This window comes from Ursus maritimus, unplaced genomic scaffold, assembly GCF_017311325.1.
Source record: "Ursus maritimus isolate PB19 unplaced genomic scaffold, ASM1731132v1 scaffold_9, whole genome shotgun sequence".
Lineage (NCBI taxonomy): Eukaryota > Metazoa > Chordata > Mammalia > Carnivora > Ursidae > Ursus > Ursus maritimus.
Window position 1 is genome coordinate 18,158,599 of NW_024427107.1, and position 19,717 is coordinate 18,178,315.

The following is a 19,717-nucleotide window of genomic DNA, read 5'->3' on the forward strand; positions in this document are numbered from 1 at the left end:
ATAGTGTATGTTTATCTGACTTTCTGACTGATACGATGCAAGTCTGTACTTCCACTTTTTGGAAACGTGAAACTTGTAATTATTAATACATTGCATATGGTACTTATTAAAAAGGTTTTATTTGTTTATTTGAGAGAGAGAGCACAAGTGAGAGGCAGAAGGAGAAGCAGACTCCCCGCTGATCAGGGAGCCCGATGCAGGGCTCAGTCCCAGGGCCCTGAGAGCATGACCTGAGCCAAAGGCAGACACTTAACCGACTGAGCCACCCAGGCGCCAATGTAGCATATGATTATTAGAATTATATGCATACTGTTCTTTTAAGGTGTATATCAAAGTTTAAAAATTCAGTGATTTGGACATATAAATCATAAATCTTAAGTGAATATTCACTCCTACCTCTTTGTTTTTTATCTGAGTATTTGTGCTTTTGAGTAGTTTGTTTGGTAAAGCTGAAACTATTAGCCTATCATGTTACAGTGTTATACAGATGTTTGAAAGATTTCATGTGTTTTTGAAATAGGTTCTTTGGATTGCCAAACATTTTGTATTTTTTTATTCCTCTATATTTCTTAATGATTACAGATTATTAAATTTAAATATAATAATAAAAGTTCTTAAATATAAAAAAAAGCTTACTAAGAAGGACATTCAGATGATACACAAAGGAAGTTAGTGATGATGGGCATTGCTTTTTCTTGTAGGTTTTTCTTCATTAAATTCCTGTAATGTGCTAATGTGCTTCAAGTGTTGCTTGACACTATTTCTCTAACCACTCCATTTCTCTGTCACTTATTTGAGGCTTTCCTCCTTGTTCACTTGTATTATAGAAATAGACTCTTTATTTGTCTTTCCAGCTCTAGTATCTCTTCCTATTTCGCTGTGTTCTACAGATACTACCAGAAGTATCTTTTAGAAAACAGGTTGCATTATGTCAGGCTTCTAAAGGTCTATTGTTCCCTGTTTTCAATCTTTTTTTTTTTTGAGATTTATTTATTTATTTGAGAGATAGAGAGCACGCGCGCATGTGCGCGAGCAGGGGTGAGAGGCAGAGGAAGAAGGAGAGGGAGAGAAGCAGACTCCCTGCCAACTGGTGAGCCGCCATAGGGTTGATCCCAGGACCCCGAGATCATGACGTGAGCTGAAATCAAGAGTCAGTCGATTAACCGACTGAGCCACCCAGGTGCCCCATATTATTCCCTGTTTTCAAAAGCAATACATTAAACATAACAGTCAAGGTTTTTCATGTTTTAATTTTAGCCTCTCTTTCCAGCTTCATCTCCTACTACTGTTCTTCCCCTTCTCTCTTGTCCCCAGCTAGATTCTCCATTATGGCTGTAACCAAGTATGTTAAAACATGATGTTTACGTTCATCCTTCCATTAGTTTATATATGCTGCTCCTATTCCTTCTGCCTCCTTTTCTACATGATTATCTTAGGTCCAACTTGAATTAATATTTGATCATTTCATCATATATGAAGGCTTTCCATGAGCTAATACCCCTATTTTCCTTCCCCTACCAAAATTAGTTCTATTTAGCAAAACTTGTATTATATGTCATTAGTTTATCTCAGCGATGAAGTAATTATTACATTTTACTAAAGCTGGTTATGCGTGTGTCTCAGTCTGTGTCTCCTGGTAAATGATAAACTCTCTGAGGTCAAGGATCACATCTTTTTCACATTGTTCAGTTCCTGGAAGAGAATTTAGGGAACTTTTTATTGTGCTCAGAATGCAACATTAACACACCTATAGTAATTTATGTGAAACTATATGGAAGAAAACCTGATTTGACTATTACTTATTTAAGTAAATGCTTAGTTCAGAGGAACAACGGGAGGACTCCTTCCTGAAAACTCAAATGGGTTTTAGACAGTTGAGGGATGGCCTGAATGGATTCTGTAATGTCTAGAATGTTGGAGGGTACTGCCTTAAATGCTAGGCTTAAAAAGTTTATGCTTTATTCTGAAAGTAATAGTAAGCAAAATGAATGTGATGATATAGAAAAATTAACCTGACAGGAGACTGGAAAGAGAGATTGAAGAGGGGAAAAATTAGCAGCAGGGAAAGCAGTCAGGAAATTATCCATAATCTAGCCCTGAAATTACAAGGCTCTAAACTGAGTAGGAATGAAAATGAAGGAATGATGCCAGAAACAGGTCAAAAGAAAGATTTAGTGACTGGTGGAGGAGGGGAAAGATACCAAAGATGATTGTGAGGTTTGAAAGAGTTTGAAAACTGGGGAAATTGCTCTATTGTCCAGCATATGGAACCAATTTTGGGGGGGAAGAGAAATTATTCTTTTGAATAAGACGATATTAGAAAATACAGTTAAAATTTCCAATAAGCATTTGTAAATAGAGGACTAGAGATTAAATGTCAGGGAGATCTAATTATACAGAATTGGGAATCATCCTAAGAAGATAACACTGAAACTGCAGTTAGTGCTGTTTCTTAAACATTAAGGGAAATTATGCCTACTGTCATAAATTTGTGATCTGAATTCTCAGTGCCCCTAATTTGTTGATCTCTGGAAGCACAATTTGTCTTTATAACCATCCGGGCCTATATGCCACTTAGTATAGCTAATTAAGCTCATTTGGCCTTGATAGAGGTCACTGATGCCAAAAGAATTATTTATCAAAAGCTTTATTTCTTCCATTAGGAAAATAACTGATTTCCGAAATACGTTTTAGAACTATAAGTGTATTCTTCCAGTGAATTATTTTCTAACTGAAATGACTCTCTTTTATGTACGGAAGTTGGAGGAAATGTGGACTGGAAGCAGATAGCAAGTATTCAGGAATCCATCGGAGAAACCAGTTCTCAAAGTGTTGTTGTTGCTGTAGATAGGTAAGGTATTCATTTTATTCCCTTTTCAAATGACTACTGTATAATTCTGTAGCATTTAGGTACATTTTGCTCTGTAGTGATTAAAAAAAGAAAAGTTATTGCCAAAATAACTTTCCTTAAATAATATAAGATTATATTGTGATACATGGTGATTTTGATGAAGAAGCCTATTATTTTGCTCTTTAGATCATGGAATATAGGAAGGAGATAAACAGTATGAAAATTTAACTTAAAATAGATATTAGTGAGCTTTAGGGAAACAGTAATCTTGATGAAAAAGAACGTGTTTTATTTTCTTTGTAGGAAACTAATTGCTCTTATTTTCCCCTATATGAAAATGGAGTGTAATCTGTCTTTCAAGTTCTGTTTGATATAAAACTGCATTATGGGTAAATGAAGGATTGCTGGGAATTCTCATTGCAAGCTTCTTTGGAAAGGACTTCAGCGTTTGTATATTATATACATTACCAAATATTCCTCATTTTTAGTTTGTTTTCTAAAAGTGAATCCATACTAAGTGTTCTTTTGAAGATTAGCTTTTTCTAGATGAATGCCCAAATATTTGAAACTTAATATTTTACAACACTGACATTTAAATTTTTTTATTACTTCTAATGAAACTTTCAGAAATATAACACATATATTTTTCTTGGTGCTTGAAGACTTACGCTAATCCAGAATTTTACGTCAGATAAAACTTTTTGCTTTTAAGTACAGACTGAACTATAGAGTGTTCAGTGGCTGCTGACCCTGGAAATATTCCCTACAACTTTTTCTTTGAAAAGAACTCTTAATCTTCACTTGCTAACCTTTTTTTTAATAAGGGAAGGAGGTCATTTGCCTTTTCCTTGTAAAGGCTGAAGAAAGATTGCATATCCTCTTACACCCCCTATATAGCTCGAAGGCTTACCATGTGCTTGACACTTTTCGAAGTACTTTCCAGGTATTACTTATCACTTAATACTTCCAGTAACTTCATGAGATGGGTATTATTATTGTCCTTAATTTATAAATGAGGAAACTGAGACAGAGGGGGCCTAAATAACTTGCTCATCCCCACAAATAATCTTGTCTTGATTATTGTTGCAGGGATGGTTTCATCCGCAAAGAATTTTGAGACGTGGTGCCAGGACATAGACTCAGGCAGCATGTCTCTTGAGCATACACTCTTACCCTCTCCATCTCTGCCTGCATGTCCAACTGGAGAGCAGTGTAGTAATGTCTGCCCTTCTGCTTTCAGGGTAGCTTGTTTCCAAATGATTTTCCTGCCTTGCAAAAAAATCCTCTTCACTCATTATGAGAATCTCCTCAGGCAAGAGTTAACATTTTACCTACTATTTATTTCCATAGTCTATTTTATATGACCATAGCCAGTTCTAATTTATCCATCCATCCACTGTTTGTTGAAGGGAGACATAACACTCATTTGAGTAAATGATATGCGTCTCCATTTTAAGAATTTAACATATTTTAGAGGAGTCTTAACACAAATTCTGTTAGTACTTTGTTGTCTCAAATGCATCATCAGATAACTTCTGCAAACATAAATCCAATGTCCAATTTTATACAAAACCTCAACATTTAAATTTTAGCTTACAATAAGTTACATCTTTGGTTTACTATAAGATTATATTCTTGTGTGGTGCTTTTCACTTTCTCATTAAAGTTTCTTCTTAATTCCTTTCTCAGTATCTGAGTATATTTTCATATGTAATATTCCGATTCTAAATTCATAAGCTAAGTCAGATAACCTAGGTATTCAAGTCACTAGTGCGAATATTGTTAGGCATCATCCTGGAAAGTTCTGTACTTATCTTTGAACAAGTCATTTTCTTGTCCTTAGGTCTGTTGTTCTGAATAATCTGTTATGACAAGTATAGGAAGTAAACATGAAAAATCAAAGTTTTTTTGTTTGTTTTTGCTTATTTATAGCTTCTGTTTCTTAAGAGAAAAAAATATATGATTCTATTAAAAGCTACTTTAACTGTGCAGGAATAGATTTTGTCCAAGAATGAGTTACCACTAAAAGTTAAAAAACAGTACCATAGTTCGTTTTTTTATTAATTTTAAGCACACCAGATCTAGCTTTATACTTGGAACATTCTCTCTCCTATCAGAAAATACATGTAGCTCATCTCCAACTGCATTTGCTTATAAATATCTTCTGATTAGGTCTTAGAAATAAATGTTACCTCTGATATTTTCACTGTGAAAAATTTTTGCATATACGGTAACTTAGTTTGCCTCTGTATTGTGTACAGTTTAAAGTTTATGTGGTCCAGAATCTGCAGGTTTTGTCAACTTTTTTTTTTTTTTTTTTGGTATTGTTGCATTGCTTTTCATTTGTGGCTGAAGCGGTAATCTGTCATTTTGTTTTCCTGCTCATGGTTTTCAGGACATGTCTTTTAATATTAACACAAGATTCTCGTGCATCTGTCCTTTGCTTTTCATATAAGGAATGTAGAATCCATTTCATAGACTTTTTGTGAAACATAGCTCTGTTCTCTTGCCTTAGTTTACGAAGGCTTAACTTTAAATGCCTCCACAGACTGCTATGCTCTATGGATCCAGTCTAACCACTGGATTAAATGGAGCCTTTACTATTCTATTTTTCCCCCTAGATGATGTTCTCAGCCAGATCTTTGAATTATTATTTTGTTCTACTGACAAGAGCAATAGAGGAAATCTTAAAATATTCCTTTAGCAGATCAGAGTCTGAGTCATCATGTTGTCAGTTTTTAGGCTTTTCCTTGTCTTGTATTTGTTACTCATTGCCACTACACATGGACAGACTTTCAAGGGCACTGAGGTTAAAAAATCATGATATACTCACAACATGGATATAGTGGACATAGTAGGAAAAAAAACAGAATATATTTTAAATGTTCATGTTTTGCTCAGGTGAGTGTGAGGCAGTATATCAAGTAGTTAAGAGGGTGGACTGTGGAGTGCCCAGCCTGGTTTGATCTTGGCTGTAGCACTTACTAGTTCAGTGACTTTGAGGGGGTTATTAAATATCTTTGTGCCTCAGTTGCTAAGTTTATAAAATTAGAAGTAAACTAGTCCCTACTTCACAGGCTATTTGTGATTATAAAGTGAGTGGTTATATTCTAAAACACCTAGAATAGCACCTACTTTGTAATTGTTGGTAACTATTACTGTTACTCTGATAACTTTTTCTTTCTTTTTTTTTTTTTTTTTTAAGATTATTTGAGAGAGAGAGAGAGAGGGTGAGCAGGGGGGAGGGACAGAGGGAGAGAGCATCCCAAGCAGACTCCACAGTAAGCACAGAGCCCGGACACGGGACTCAGTCTCATGACACTGAGATCACGACTTGAGCTGAAACCAAGGCTGGTCGCTTAACCAGTGGAGCCACCGAGACACCCCAGATTACTTCTGTTTCTAAACTTAATATTTGACCTGCTTCTGCCTTTAAGGTTACCTCTTTGCTATGCAAATCCTATGGTACACAGTGTAAATTGAGGAATATCAGTTCACCCTGGAAGGCACATCAAGCCCTTGGTTACAAACCCAGAGCATCGGTAAAAATGCAGACTTTAAAAGAGGACTAATAGGTTCATGACGAAATCTGTTACGAAACTTTGAAACAAAGAAAAAGCTCAGTGGAGAAAGCTGGGCAAAGCTGGACAACGCAGCTGAACTCTAAATATTTGAATTTTCCAAGGAAAGTTATTTAGCCACTTCTTGGTTAAACTATTAGAGATTATTTGCAAGCTTCTGTTGCTTGTAATTTAACATAAATGAGCTTTCCAATCAAGTGTATGTTACTTGTAAAAACAAAGTAGAATTTTTTATCTTAAGAACATGTTTAATGCTAGTAGATAATCAGGAAAAATTGAAAAAAATCTTCTGTTTGGTACTGTGCCAGTTATGTTAGTTTTACAAATTAATATTTTCCTTATCCTTAGAGTCTCATGTTGATATAGTGTTTGTAAGCTTACTAATAAAATTACAACAATATATTCTTACTCTGTTGTATTATCTAATGCAAAGGAGGGAGGGAGGAACATCCAAACTACTTGTTATGAAATGATATGTTAAAACATTCATTTGACTACCTGATTTTTTGTTCCCTTAAACCAGATTTAAAGTAGCAAGTACCTCAGGCTACTTACTTTTGAATTGATGTAACAGACGTAAGACTTTATAAGTTTTTGAATTATGTTTCTTTTCTTTAGAATATTTACAGGGTCAACAAGGCTAGATGGAAATGCTATTGGTAAGTATGTACATTTATTTCACTTATAAATTGGGTTTTTGGCTAAAAGACTTGAAAGTTAAGCTAAAAAAATGTAAATCTATTTATGTTATAGTGGATTTTGTCCGTTGGCTCTGTGCCGTGTCTATGGATGAATTACTTTCCACTACACATCCAAGAATGTTTAGTCTACAAAAAATAGTAGAAATATCATATTACAACATGGGAAGAATAAGATTGCAGTGGTCTCGTATTTGGGAAGTTATTGGCGATCATTTTAATAAGGTATTTGAATAATTGTACGATTTGCTTACATTTGTAATGTTTTTTGTTTAAAATTCCTTATACTCTAATTGAGACGTTTTTCCTTTTTTAGCTTTTTAAATTACATTTTTGTAATTAAAATTAGAAAACCCTTTGAATCCCATTTTTGTTTTTTTGTTTTTTTAAGAAGTGATTGCTGTAGGTTTTAAGAATTTAGTTAAAATATGTTTTTGTTGTTGAGAAATAGTTAGTACACCTAGTGTCTTTGTGGAGAACTTTAGGATTTATCTATGCTATTAGTCATATATTTTTTCTAAAACAAAAACGAAGAAATAAATTTTCACTGCTGACATTAGCACCCTATATTTCTCTTGCCATTGCAGGTTGGCTGTAATCCTAATGAAGATGTAGCTATTTTTGCAGTAGACTCCTTGAGACAATTGTCAATGAAGTTTTTAGAGAAAGGGGAGCTTGCTAATTTCAGATTCCAGAAGGATTTCTTAAGACCATTTGAACATATAATGAAACGGAACAGGTATTATATTTGTTGAATTGCTTAATATCAGAAAAATACCTTATTATTTTCCACAGCAGGGGGAAAACAGAAGAAAGGAAAAAAAAACTGATGGGTTTTATGTATATGCATATCCAAGCAATTATATTAATATTTTAGGTCTCCAACAATTCGAGATATGGTTGTACGGTGTATAGCACAAATGGTTAATTCTCAAGCTGCTAACATTCGGTCTGGATGGAAGAACATTTTCTCTGTGTTTCATCTAGCTGCATCCGATCAAGATGAAAGCATAGTAGAACTTGCATTCCAAACAACAGGGCACATCGTCAGTGAGTATTCTTCTGCCTGTGTTCAAGTTTAAAAAAAAAAAAACAAAAACAAAACAAAACTTTAATTTGTTCAGAAGATAATACAAATGTCATGGGCCTATTCTGGGTTTTAAGTTTACTAAGTTTTGCCTGTAGAAACAGAGGACTAATGACAATAATATTGTTACTACGTTATTATAGTTAACATTTATTGAATGTTTACCATATGGCAAGAACAGTAAGCACATTGAGTGTGTTTCCTTCTGTCTTTACAACAACTTTATGAGATAAGTATCTTCAGGAAACTCAGGCCCAGTGAGATTAAGTGACCTGCATAAGGTGCATGATGGAGTTGTTGGGATTCAAAGCCAGGGAGAGGTTTTTGACCGCTCCATTACACAGCCTCCTTTGACTATAAGGGAGAAGTAAATACTGAGGATGTAAGTTAAGCCTGTCTGAAAGATGATAATGATGACCATCATCATTTTTCATAGATTAAGAGACTGAAATACAGATAGGTTGAATGTAATTTTGTATATTCAACTCAACAGCTACTGATTCAGTACCTAACTGTGTACTGTCACTATATTACGTGCTTGGTTTATTGTGCAAAGAAAACACAGACCTCTGTCCCTCTCCCCACTACTCAAGACAGTTAAGTAAGCAGTAATGACAGATACGAAGCCCTGTCTGTTAGACATCAAAACCCTTCACCTTTAAGTATGCTTTACAACCGGGGGTTGGTGGTTTTTGGTGCAGTTAAGAATAATTGAAATTATAATTACTTTGATATATTTTCCACCCTTTTAGCTCTTGTGTTTGAAAAACACTTTCCAGCGACCATTGATTCTTTCCAGGATGCAGTGAAGTGTTTGTCTGAATTTGCGTGCAATGCAGCTTTCCCAGACACAAGTATGGAAGCAATTCGACTTATTCGCCATTGTGCAAAATATGTGTCTGATAGACCTCAGGTATAGCATCATTTAGTAAACAAAATTTTGCTGGGTATTTATTTCCAGTCTGAGATCAAAGTTTATTTGGGAATTGAGGGGATATGAAGCACTTATTTTTCAGTAAACCCCAAAATGATCTGAGCTTCATTCTGACTTAAGTGATTAGTAATGATAGCTATCATTTATTAAAGGTGTCAGGGGTTTGTTTTTCCAAGTGTAATGATAGCTGTCATTTACTAAAGATGTTAAGTGTTTTTCTGAGTATTTCACATGTATTAACTTGTTTAATGTTCTTAACTTTATGGGATAGGTAGTGTTATAGCCCCATTAGAGGTAAGGATTCTGAGGCACAAAGAAGTTAAAAAATGTGTCCATGGTTGCAGGGCTAGTAAAGGAGACCTAGGGTTTGAACCAATCCTGTGTTTTTTAGCCATTAGCCCATACTGTTTAATGCATGTGGTGCTGTGGAGTACTGAAGTTGACTGTCTGGATGAGTGTGGACTTAAGCACTGAAGTAAAAAGGTGAATTGGCAACTTGGCTGCCAACCTTAACTTGTGTATCTGAATCTCTCTCTGTAACTGTCATCAAGAGAAGTGACGCATTATAGATTTGGTAGTAAGATTTTTTACTACATACTAATGTGGACCTATGGGGTGCTTAGTACTTTTTACATACATTGACTCATTTGACCTTCACACTTCCCAGGGCGGCTGATAAGGTTGCATGTGTCATAACCAGGGAAATGATAAAAATGGAAGCCTGACTTAACCTGGCAAATAGAATAATACAGAAAAGCTGATGACAGAGTTGAAACTGAAACCAACCTCGGGATTTTAGTGCAGTGCTCTTCATAGGCAGTTATAATCTCCATCTTTCTATAAATTGTTGTTTATCAAATTGCTCACTTTCGATTTGTAAAGCATTTAAAAAAATTTTTTTGAGAAATAATATACAGGTGTTATGTTTTGCCTTAAGTATGTCTACCTTTCTTCTTGAAGGCTTTCAAGGAGTACACAAGCGATGATATGAATGTGGCGCCTGAAGACAGGGTTTGGGTGAGAGGATGGTTCCCAATTCTCTTTGAGTTATCCTGTATCATCAATAGATGCAAATTAGATGTAAGAACCAGGTAACAATCAGTGTTTGTAACTACAATTTTGAAAGGCTCACTCTGACTTCAGTTAACTTTTCTTACGTGAACATAAGTTCAGTAGTGGAAGGCCATATGTCCATAAGTCATGTGTTTTATCAAATTCAGTAATTATTTGATAGGTGGATTTTAAAATGTTAAATGGAGCAACAGTAAAAATGGAAATACTACTTTTCCTTCAGATTTTAGTCTAGCATACTACTTTGAGTTTTAGCCTCTATGTTAATTTAATAGTTTACACATTCTGTCTTTCATACATTTGTTTCCAATTAAAAATTGAAGTTAGTGGCAAAATTTATTTTATTTCCTGATGAATGCTAGAAGAATTTCTCAGTGCACATCGTTGGTGAACTCTAGACTAAAGAACCATTTCTCTTTGAAGACTGGTCAGTAACACAGTTTTGAATCATGTAGGTCTATTAAAAAAGAAGTAAGCTCTTTCAAAAGTATATTCTCAATAAAAGATCTATATGAACGTCTAGTCCATTTGTAAAGAAACTGTTATGGATATAATGTAACTGGGTAAGCATTCGATACACACTTCTTAAATGTTAACAGCTCATGTCAATCCCATAGTAAAAATTTTATCCTACATTTTTTACAACCAAATTGAAATGACTAGTTTGTGTATCCTGTTACCTGTCAACAAGTGCTTGAGGCAGCATGAGTTCAATTACATGTTTAAATGAAATCTGTCTTTTATGTATTCCATCTTCTTTTTAGGGAGAATCATTAGTCATTTGGGCAGTTAACTTTGTTGAATTTTTTTTTAATTGGAAAAGTAGTATATACTTGTAACATATCAGTGATAGAACTATAATGAAGGAGTGACTCTCTCCTTCCTCCCCTTATGCCACAACCACCCTCATCCCCATCCAAGGTAGAATTTGATATATATCCTAAGAAATTTCATTTTTATTTGTTACAACAAATTTTTATAAAATGAGGTAAGTAATCCAAAATAGGACTTAACCCTTGGGAATTTGTCATAGAATTTAGTAATCACAAGAACAGTATACAGAATTTTAGATATTGAGAATTGTTTGGCAGTGCACCTGTTAGGAACTTGATAAAATTCAAGGTAGTTCCTGATTCATGTAAACTAACTTACTGAGATTTACAACTTTGAATTGTCCAGCCATGTCATTGAAGCAGCTAACATATGACAGACACATCGTATAAACACGGCACCCCCTCCCAGCCCTTGTTTCTTTGTAGAAATTTGAGGGACCTTCCTGCTTTCTTAGTTTTTTAGCTTGTCCTTGTCTAGGACTGTCCTGCTTTCCTTCTTGCCATATCCCATGTTCGGATTATGGATGAGTTCTAGTTGTTAAAGAGAAGAGATAATATGTATTCTAGTTAATAAAGGAGAAGAAAAATATGAGTAAGCTTTGTTCAGTAATGGCTTTTTCTTACTTCATTCCAGGATTTGTAAGGGCTGATATTTAGATTACATTTTAAAAAATGTTCATACCATGATTTGTATAACAGGTTAATTACACAGTACTTTCACATGTGTTCTCATTTGATTGCCTCAAAATTCTGTAGGTTTAGGGTTGGTTAATTAACCTAGGGTCTCACATACTCTTTTTCCCTGTACCAGCAACTTAAATATTGCTTTCAAAAAGATTTCTTGAGCAGTGAAAATTCTCAGAAACCTCTGTAGCTCTGTGTTTGCTTTGTGGGCCTGGAAGAAACAGGATTCCCACATCCCCTTACCCCTAGCTGTGGGAGTTAGCATCCCATTCCTTAGAGTGGAAGAAATGGATTTCAAGCCCAGGAGATGGAGGAAGAGGGAGCCTTGTTCCATTTAGGGGAAACATGAATTCCAACAGGCTTCTCTCAAAGAAGAGAGTATGTTTCTTCCACAAATTTCTTACTGCGGTTCCTTTACTTTTCATTGTACACATTAGGTGTCTTATGGATCACATAAACTGCTGTGAACTTGCTGTAGGGCCAAATGTAGTTTACACGTTTTTTAACAAATATTTAGTTAGAACCTGCAATGTGCCAAACATATATTAAGCCCAGAGGTAGCATAGGAGCAAATGAGCTGGACTGTGAACCGTTCCTTATGGAGTCTCTCAAATAACATTTTTTTCTGGCTTACCATCAGACTGTTTAGAAATATAAACCTTTTTCTAAATGGAAAGATACCTATTTTGCTAGAAGAAAGTAACATATAGAGAAAAGATCAAGCTTTTTAATGGTTACATGAAGGGATTATTATTTAGAGGAAGCTAATTAGGAATCAGGAAGGCAATATTGAGTTTTAATTTTAACACTTATTCAAAAGACAGTGAATGTGCTGCTAAGCATTTTATTTGTTCAGTAAATACTTACTGTGTTACTCCTGGGTGACAAGAATTGCTCTGTCCCTGGAATATAGTAGGAAACAAACTGCTCACATGAATGTCTTAGTGGATCAGTTTTATAAATCCTTTTGTTCAGGGATACTCTATGAACAATTAAAGTGTTAGCTAAAAAGTCCTATAACTCTTTGAAAAAGATTTCCCAGAAATTTTATGATGATCATTCACAATCTTTAATTTCATTTACAATCTTTTTTTAATGTTTTTTATTATATTATGTTAGTCACCATACAGTACATCCCTGGTTTTTGATGTAAAGTTCGATGATTCATCCAAGCCTCACTCAAAAGAATAGAAAAATCTAAAATGCAGTTTTTATATTCTCACCTCAAGAAGCTGGAACAGCAACAGAGGGACAGGCCTAATCCATGCACGAGGAAGCAGTTGACCAAGATTAGAGCAGAAATCAATGAATTAGAAACCAGGAGTACAGTAGAGCAGATCAACAGAACTAGAAGCTGGTTCATTTACAATCTTGAAATGCTAGAATGATGGGATGGGAGTGGAAGAAAAATGAAATAAAACATTTTAAGGCCATGGCCTTTGGAATTTTTTCCTATATGATGCCTCCCAAAGAAACCTGTTTTACTGTGGAAATTTCTTAAAACTGAATATCTTGTGTTAGTTTAAAACCAGTTTTAAACTTTTTTAGTAGCTTTACGACCTCTAAAAACTATATTAAGAGGGGATTCTGATGTGGCATACTTTTTTGTATTATAGCTTTCCACTTGTCTTTTATCATTTTAGGGGTTTAACAGTAATGTTCGAGATAATGAAAACTTATGGCCACACTTATGAAAAACACTGGTGGCAGGATTTATTTAGAATTGTTTTCAGAATCTTTGACAACATGAAATTGCCAGAACAGCAGACAGAGGTAAGAGAAAAAGTTAAAATGTTCTGAATATTTTCCCTAATACAGTAGGGAAATCAAGTCATTGATCAATTAATAGATCAAATCAGGTACCTGGAAAAGAAAAAAAGTTCCTACAGGGTTTTTCATTATAATAAAAAGTATGTCTTCATAAAGAACGAACACTGTTTGGGGGAGAACTGAGTTAATGAATTGGTTGTTTTCATTGTTTTTGTTGAACTTCCAGTTTCTTTCCTCATTTTAACATTGCCACAACTACAGACACCAGAAGCTTTCTTTGGTATTCATAGTGACTTACTCTGAAGTGAGTCAAGAATACATAGTAATAAGTTTCATTTATTTTATTTCATTGTCTTTTACTACAAACTAATATGCATCTCAGTAAATGCAGGGAGAGAGCCTCAAGTTTTCTTGTTTTGTCCCATACAGCTATATTAAATGCAAACATTAGGGACTCTCTGACCTGCACGAAGTTTTACTTTAGATCTGTGATTTTTAAATCTACAGGTAGACTCTTACCAAAAACATCTGATTAAGTAGACATATGTATATGCACTGGCACAAAACTGTATATGAAAATTATCAGCTAGTCCAGATTAGTCCTTTATGTACTTGAGAAAAATAAATTATTTACACTTACTTTGTATGGCCCTGTTCACCATTTATGGTATTTTCAAGTAACTATACTTCATGAAAGTTTTATTTTAAATTTATGCTAAACCTACTTGGATAAATTCTTATTTCCTTCCTCTTTATTTCTCTTTTACATTCTGTGATATTATGGAACAAGGCCAGCTGTTGATATTCGTGCGTATTGTTTGAGAAGAGTCATAATGTTAGTAGCAAGGCAATTCAGTGATACTTTTTTAAAATCAAAAATAATGCAAAAAATAGTTAAATTATTTTCTACATAAATTGTTACGGAATAATGGAGAAAAAATAGATCTCAGATACTGGGTCAAGGTGAATATAATATTCTAGAGGGAAGTAAGTACTCTGAAAGGAACATGGACAGGCTTAGCTTTTAAATATGCAAACATATTTCTTCTTTAATTCTGGTTGTTGATGAATGGTCTGACCTTCTTTTAATGACTTTTTTCCCATAGAAAGCTGAATGGATGACTACGACTTGTAATCATGCACTTTATGCGATCTGTGATGTATTCACCCAGTATTTAGAAGTACTCAGTGATGTACTTTTGGATGATATTTTTGCCCAGCTATACTGGTGTGTGCAGCAAGGTAGGTCTATAGCAAATAGTGACACAAATGTCAAATGTGGCCCTGGCAATACATAAATGAATTGCTCTTTTCTTTTCCAGACAATGAGCAGTTAGCACGATCTGGTACAAACTGCTTAGAGAATGTTGTTATTCTGAATGGTGAGAAATTTACCTTAGAAATCTGGGATAAAACTTGTAACTGCACACTGGATATCTTCAAAACCACAATCCCACATGCGTAAGAAGATTTTACTCAACTTTATATTCGTATGTTGAAAAATAGACAAAAAGTTTGATAGTAACTTGTGATTTTTTTTTAACAGAAATTCTTTTAAAAATACCTGAATGTTCCATGAATTTGTATTTATTGCAAATCAGTCTCCTATAAACCATAACAAATACTTCAATTAAATTCTTTATAAACCAGACACTTCAGTCTGATTCGTCATATGGTCATTGGTCATAGTAAAGTGATTCTACTTTAATAGGGTTTTATTTATCCAGATTAAAGCAAGCAGTGGTTTTGAATTTTAAAAAAGCAACAAAAATACTAAACATGTATTTCAGTTACTGTAGATTTAATAATCTAAGGAAAATTTATTTGCAAATATATTTTGAAGTTCATTGTCATCATCTAATGAATTCGGAATTGAATTGTAGTGAAGGAGTTTTTATCAGTGGAGAAACTAAGACATAGTCTCACTAAATGACTAAAAGCATCCCTATTATTTATAGGACATACTTGAATTTACTTCCAGCTCAACCTTTGGGGCTCTCAGACCTACACAAAATTTTACTTTAGATTTACAATTTTTAAATCTACTTAATAAGATGTTTTAAATCTTACTTAAAACATCCTAAGTAGATACATGTGTATGTACTGGCATAAAACGATGTATGAAAACTAGGAGTTCAGGGGCGCCTGGGTAGCGCAGTCGTTAAGCGTCTGCCTTTGGCTCAGGGCGTGATCCTGGCGTTCCGGGATCGAGTCCCACATCGGGCTCCTCCGCTGGGAGCCTGCTTCTTCCTCTCCCACTCCCCTGCTGCGTTCTCTCTCGCTGGCTGGCTCTCTGTCACATGGATAGATAAAATCTTTAAAAAAAAAAAAAAAGAAAACTAGGAGTTCAGTTTTTCATCAAGCGTCATAAACTTCTTCTTGACATGAGTGAAAGATGTTTGCACTGATATGATCCCCTTGTAAGTAGCTAATAGGACATTGGAAGTCAAACAAAAGGGCCACACACCTCTAGGAAAGCAGTCTCTAGGTGGGTCTATACTAAAAGGACAAATATTGGCCAACTGTTCTTATTTTTTGTGCACATTTTGTTGGAACAATGTACTTGACAAATGATCCATTTTGTCAGAGTTTATCTGTAGCCCTTATATCAAAAGACAGTATGAATATTTGCCTAGCTGTTGTCCCTGTGAAGTCTTAACAAAAACCAGCCGGGCTGAACATTCTTTTTTTGTTTTAAGAACTGCCTCTGTTTTAATTTTTGAATTACAAATTCAGGTTAAGATACATGATCTTAAAGATCATCTAATAAGCATTTCTTAATAGAAAATAACTGTACCAGAGTTCTTTCCATATTAAATTGAAATGATGTATCTACCATCTTTCTACTCCATTTCCCAGGAGCTACTGCTTCTCAGAAGCAAGAACTTGGGTCTTAGTCATCTTTTATTCCAAGTACCCAGTCCAGGGATGGCAAGTTAGTTTCCTCTTTTGGGCCAAATTTTATTTCATTTATTTTTATACATTAAAAAAAAAAATAGAATCTAAAGAGTTCTGTGAATTTTTGAAAACTCTCAAACTTTTCTCAGTCTCACTTTAGGAAATATTTAATGACATTAATACTTAGAAAAAGTGAGTTTAAAGTTTTTGAAACTTTTCAGAAGTGTTTTGTTTTGTTTTTTAAATGATGACCAGAGTACCCTCTTGATTATATTATATGCTAGTCACTTGTTTTCTGGAAATACCTATTTTAAACTTCTTACTAGATTTTTTTTCAGCAAATGGCTTTTAGCAGTAGTCAGAGAAGGATTATATTGTTTGTGGCATATCCTTGTGATTTTTTTTATGCCTGTTTTAAAACATGTTGGATGTGTCATGTTTCACACTCACAGTGATTGGTGTGATTTTTGGTATTTTAAAGGCTCTTAACCTGGCGTCCCTCTTCTGGAGAAACTGTTCCCCCACCTCCATCTCCTGTGAGTGAAAAACAGCTGGTAAGTTTTCATAAATAAATCATTTTTTTAAAATTGCTTGTGAGAAGTAATTTTACCATGGGCCACATTCTTTTATGTGAGTCCAGGTCTTCAAAAAAGATGGCATAAATCTGTCCAGAATTCTTAGGTTAAGCTTCATAGTGGTAAATTTCCCAAGTGGCTAAAATTTATTTCTTTAAGTGCCGTGAAGGAGGTATTTTAAATTATTTTATAATATAGATGGCCTGAGACATAGAGTAAAATGATGTCATGAGTTTTAAGAGCCAGGTATGAGATTATGTAAGGATTTCCATGCCAAGGGGCACCTGAACAGTGCATTCGGTTAAGCATCCACCTCTTGATTTCAGCTCAGGTCTTGATCTCAGGGTCCTGAGTTCAAGCCCCACATGGGGGCGGGGGAGCATTAAAAAGGATTTCCATGCCAAGCTAAAAATATTATTGGGTATTTATTTTAAAATTTTAATTTGGATACAGTTTAACCTATGAGAAATATTACAATAACAGTTCAAAGAATTTTAATATACCCTTCGCCCAATATATTTGTTTCCTAGGTCCTCCAAAACAAATTACCACAAATTTAGTGGCTTAAAACAGAAATTTATTGTCTCCCAGCTTAGGAAGGCCAAAGGCCCCAAATTAAGGCCATTAGCAGGCCGTGTTTTCTCCAAAGGCTTTAATGGAGAATCCTTCTTTGCCTTTTTCAGCTTCTAGTCAATGTTGGCAACCCTTGGCACTCCAATCTCTGCCTCCATTTTCACATGTCTGTGTAAAGTCAAATCTGTTATGTGTCATATCTGCCTCTCCTTTCTCTAATAAGGACACTAGCCATCTCTTATGTCTATAAGATAAGATAATAAGCCACCTCATCTCAAAATCTTTAATTTAATTACGTCTTTAAAGGCCCTATTTCCAAGTTACCTTCATAAGTACCAGGGGTTCCAACTTGGATATACCTTTTTGGGGCCACTGTTCAACCTATTGCAGTTTTTACCCTCTGGGACCCAAAAATTCATGTTCATCTTTCAGAAAATGTATTCATGCCATCCCAGTATTCCCAAAAGTTTCAAGTCATAGCATCAAGTCCAAAATCTGATCTAAACGTCATATCAAAAGTCCCAAATCTCGTCATCACAGCCATCTAGATCAGGTATGTGATCTCTTCTGGGGGCATCGTCCATGCCCATCTGTGGACCTGTAAACCTAGAAAACAAATTATCTGCTTGTAAAATACAGTGGTGGCACAAGCATAGGATAAACATCCTCATTGCAAAAGGGAGAAATTGGAAGGAATAAAAGGGTTGCTGGTCCTAAACAAGTTCAAAACCCAGCAAGGCAAATTCTGTTAATTTTCAAGGCCTGAGGGGCGCCTGGGTGGCTCAGTCAGTTAAGCATCTGCCTTCAGCTCAGATCATGATCCCAGGGTCCTGGGATCGAACCTTGAGTCGGGCTCCCTGTTCAGTGGGAAATCTGCTTCTCTCTCTGCCCTTTCCCCCGTTCGTGCTCTCTTCTCTCTCTCTCCTCTCTCTCTTAAATAAATAAATAAAATCTTCAAAAAATTTCAAGGCCTGAGGATAATTCTCTGTACCTTGATACTTTGCCCTCTGGGCCCATGGCTCCTTCATAAGCCCCTGCAGCTCTGCTCTCTAAATCATTTCTTCTTAAAGGTTAGCATGAATTTGCAGCCATGTAGCTGATCTCCTGCCTGTAGAATCCCAGAGATCTGATAACCTTCCTCCATTTTATCCTATGTCTGTCTCTTTCAGTCTAGGCTGGCTCTGTTTCTACTGGTGTATCATTCTTAAAATCCCTGTGGGTCTCTTGTGTATGTCAAAAGAGTTATTCATGGAACCTTTCTGGATAACTTCATCTTTCTACCAGGCTTCTGCTTAGATGTTTGATTGGATCCACACACCTAATCTCTTTCAACAAATGCTGTTTAACTGTCCAAAGAAATGCTTTCGTAACAGTGAATTTTCCAATTTTAGCATCCTTTGCAATCTGGACAGGCCACGGTCCTCCCAAATTACCAAGTGCTAGTTCCTTTTTGCTTAGTAGTTCCCTTCTTGAGTGTATCTTTCTAGCCTCACATTTTTCTGTAAATACCAAGGAGAAACCAGGCCACACCTTTAACCTTTTGCTTAGAAATATCCTCAGCTAAATATCCAAGTTCATCACTTACAAATTCTGCTTTGCACCCAGTAGTACAACACAGTTGAACCAAGTTTTCTGCTTCTTACAACAAGTATCACCTTTCTTCCATTATCCAGTAACATGTTCCTGATTTGATTTCCTTCTGAGACCTCACCAGAAGCACTTTGAACATTCATATTTCTGTCCACGTTCTATTCCACAACAATATATGTATTCTTCAGGGTGATAGAAGACAAGATTTCTCCATCCTGCGTTTCCCCGCCTCCTGCATCCTCACCAGAATCGCATTTAATGCTACTAATAGTCTCTTCAAGGCAGTCTAGGCTTTTTCTGTCATATGCCTCAGAACTCTTCTGGCTTCTACCATTACCCAGTTCAAAGCCACGTCCATATTTTTAGGTACTTGTTATAGCATCACGCCACTTCATGGTACCAAAATTTATATCAGTCCGTGTTCTACCAGAGAAATGGAACCAGTGGGAAATACCTGTCTGTATCTGTGTGTGTGTGTGTAATATAGGTATGTGCATATATCTATCTTTTTTTAATTTAAATCTCACAGAATTGGTTTTGCAGTTATGGGTGTCAGTAATTTGAAAACTGTA

At 35.3% G+C, this 19,717-nt stretch overlaps 1 protein-coding gene across 1 annotated transcript in view; it reads left to right on the forward strand.

The window, feature by feature from the left end:
• Nucleotides 1–19,717, forward strand: part of ARFGEF1 (ADP ribosylation factor guanine nucleotide exchange factor 1) — a 155,815-nt gene that overhangs the window by 120,728 nt on the left and 15,370 nt on the right. Inside the window, exons 23-33 of the mRNA XM_040625525.1 lie at nucleotides 2,761–2,851; nucleotides 7,051–7,091; nucleotides 7,186–7,355; nucleotides 7,718–7,869; nucleotides 8,008–8,180; nucleotides 8,970–9,130; nucleotides 10,112–10,242; nucleotides 13,383–13,512; nucleotides 14,616–14,751; nucleotides 14,832–14,970; nucleotides 16,889–16,961. Of these exons, the coding sequence (XP_040481459.1) occupies nucleotides 2,761–2,851; nucleotides 7,051–7,091; nucleotides 7,186–7,355; nucleotides 7,718–7,869; nucleotides 8,008–8,180; nucleotides 8,970–9,130; nucleotides 10,112–10,242; nucleotides 13,383–13,512; nucleotides 14,616–14,751; nucleotides 14,832–14,970; nucleotides 16,889–16,961 (1,397 nt within the window). The remainder of the gene's footprint in view (nucleotides 1–2,760; nucleotides 2,852–7,050; nucleotides 7,092–7,185; nucleotides 7,356–7,717; nucleotides 7,870–8,007; nucleotides 8,181–8,969; nucleotides 9,131–10,111; nucleotides 10,243–13,382; nucleotides 13,513–14,615; nucleotides 14,752–14,831; nucleotides 14,971–16,888; nucleotides 16,962–19,717) is intronic.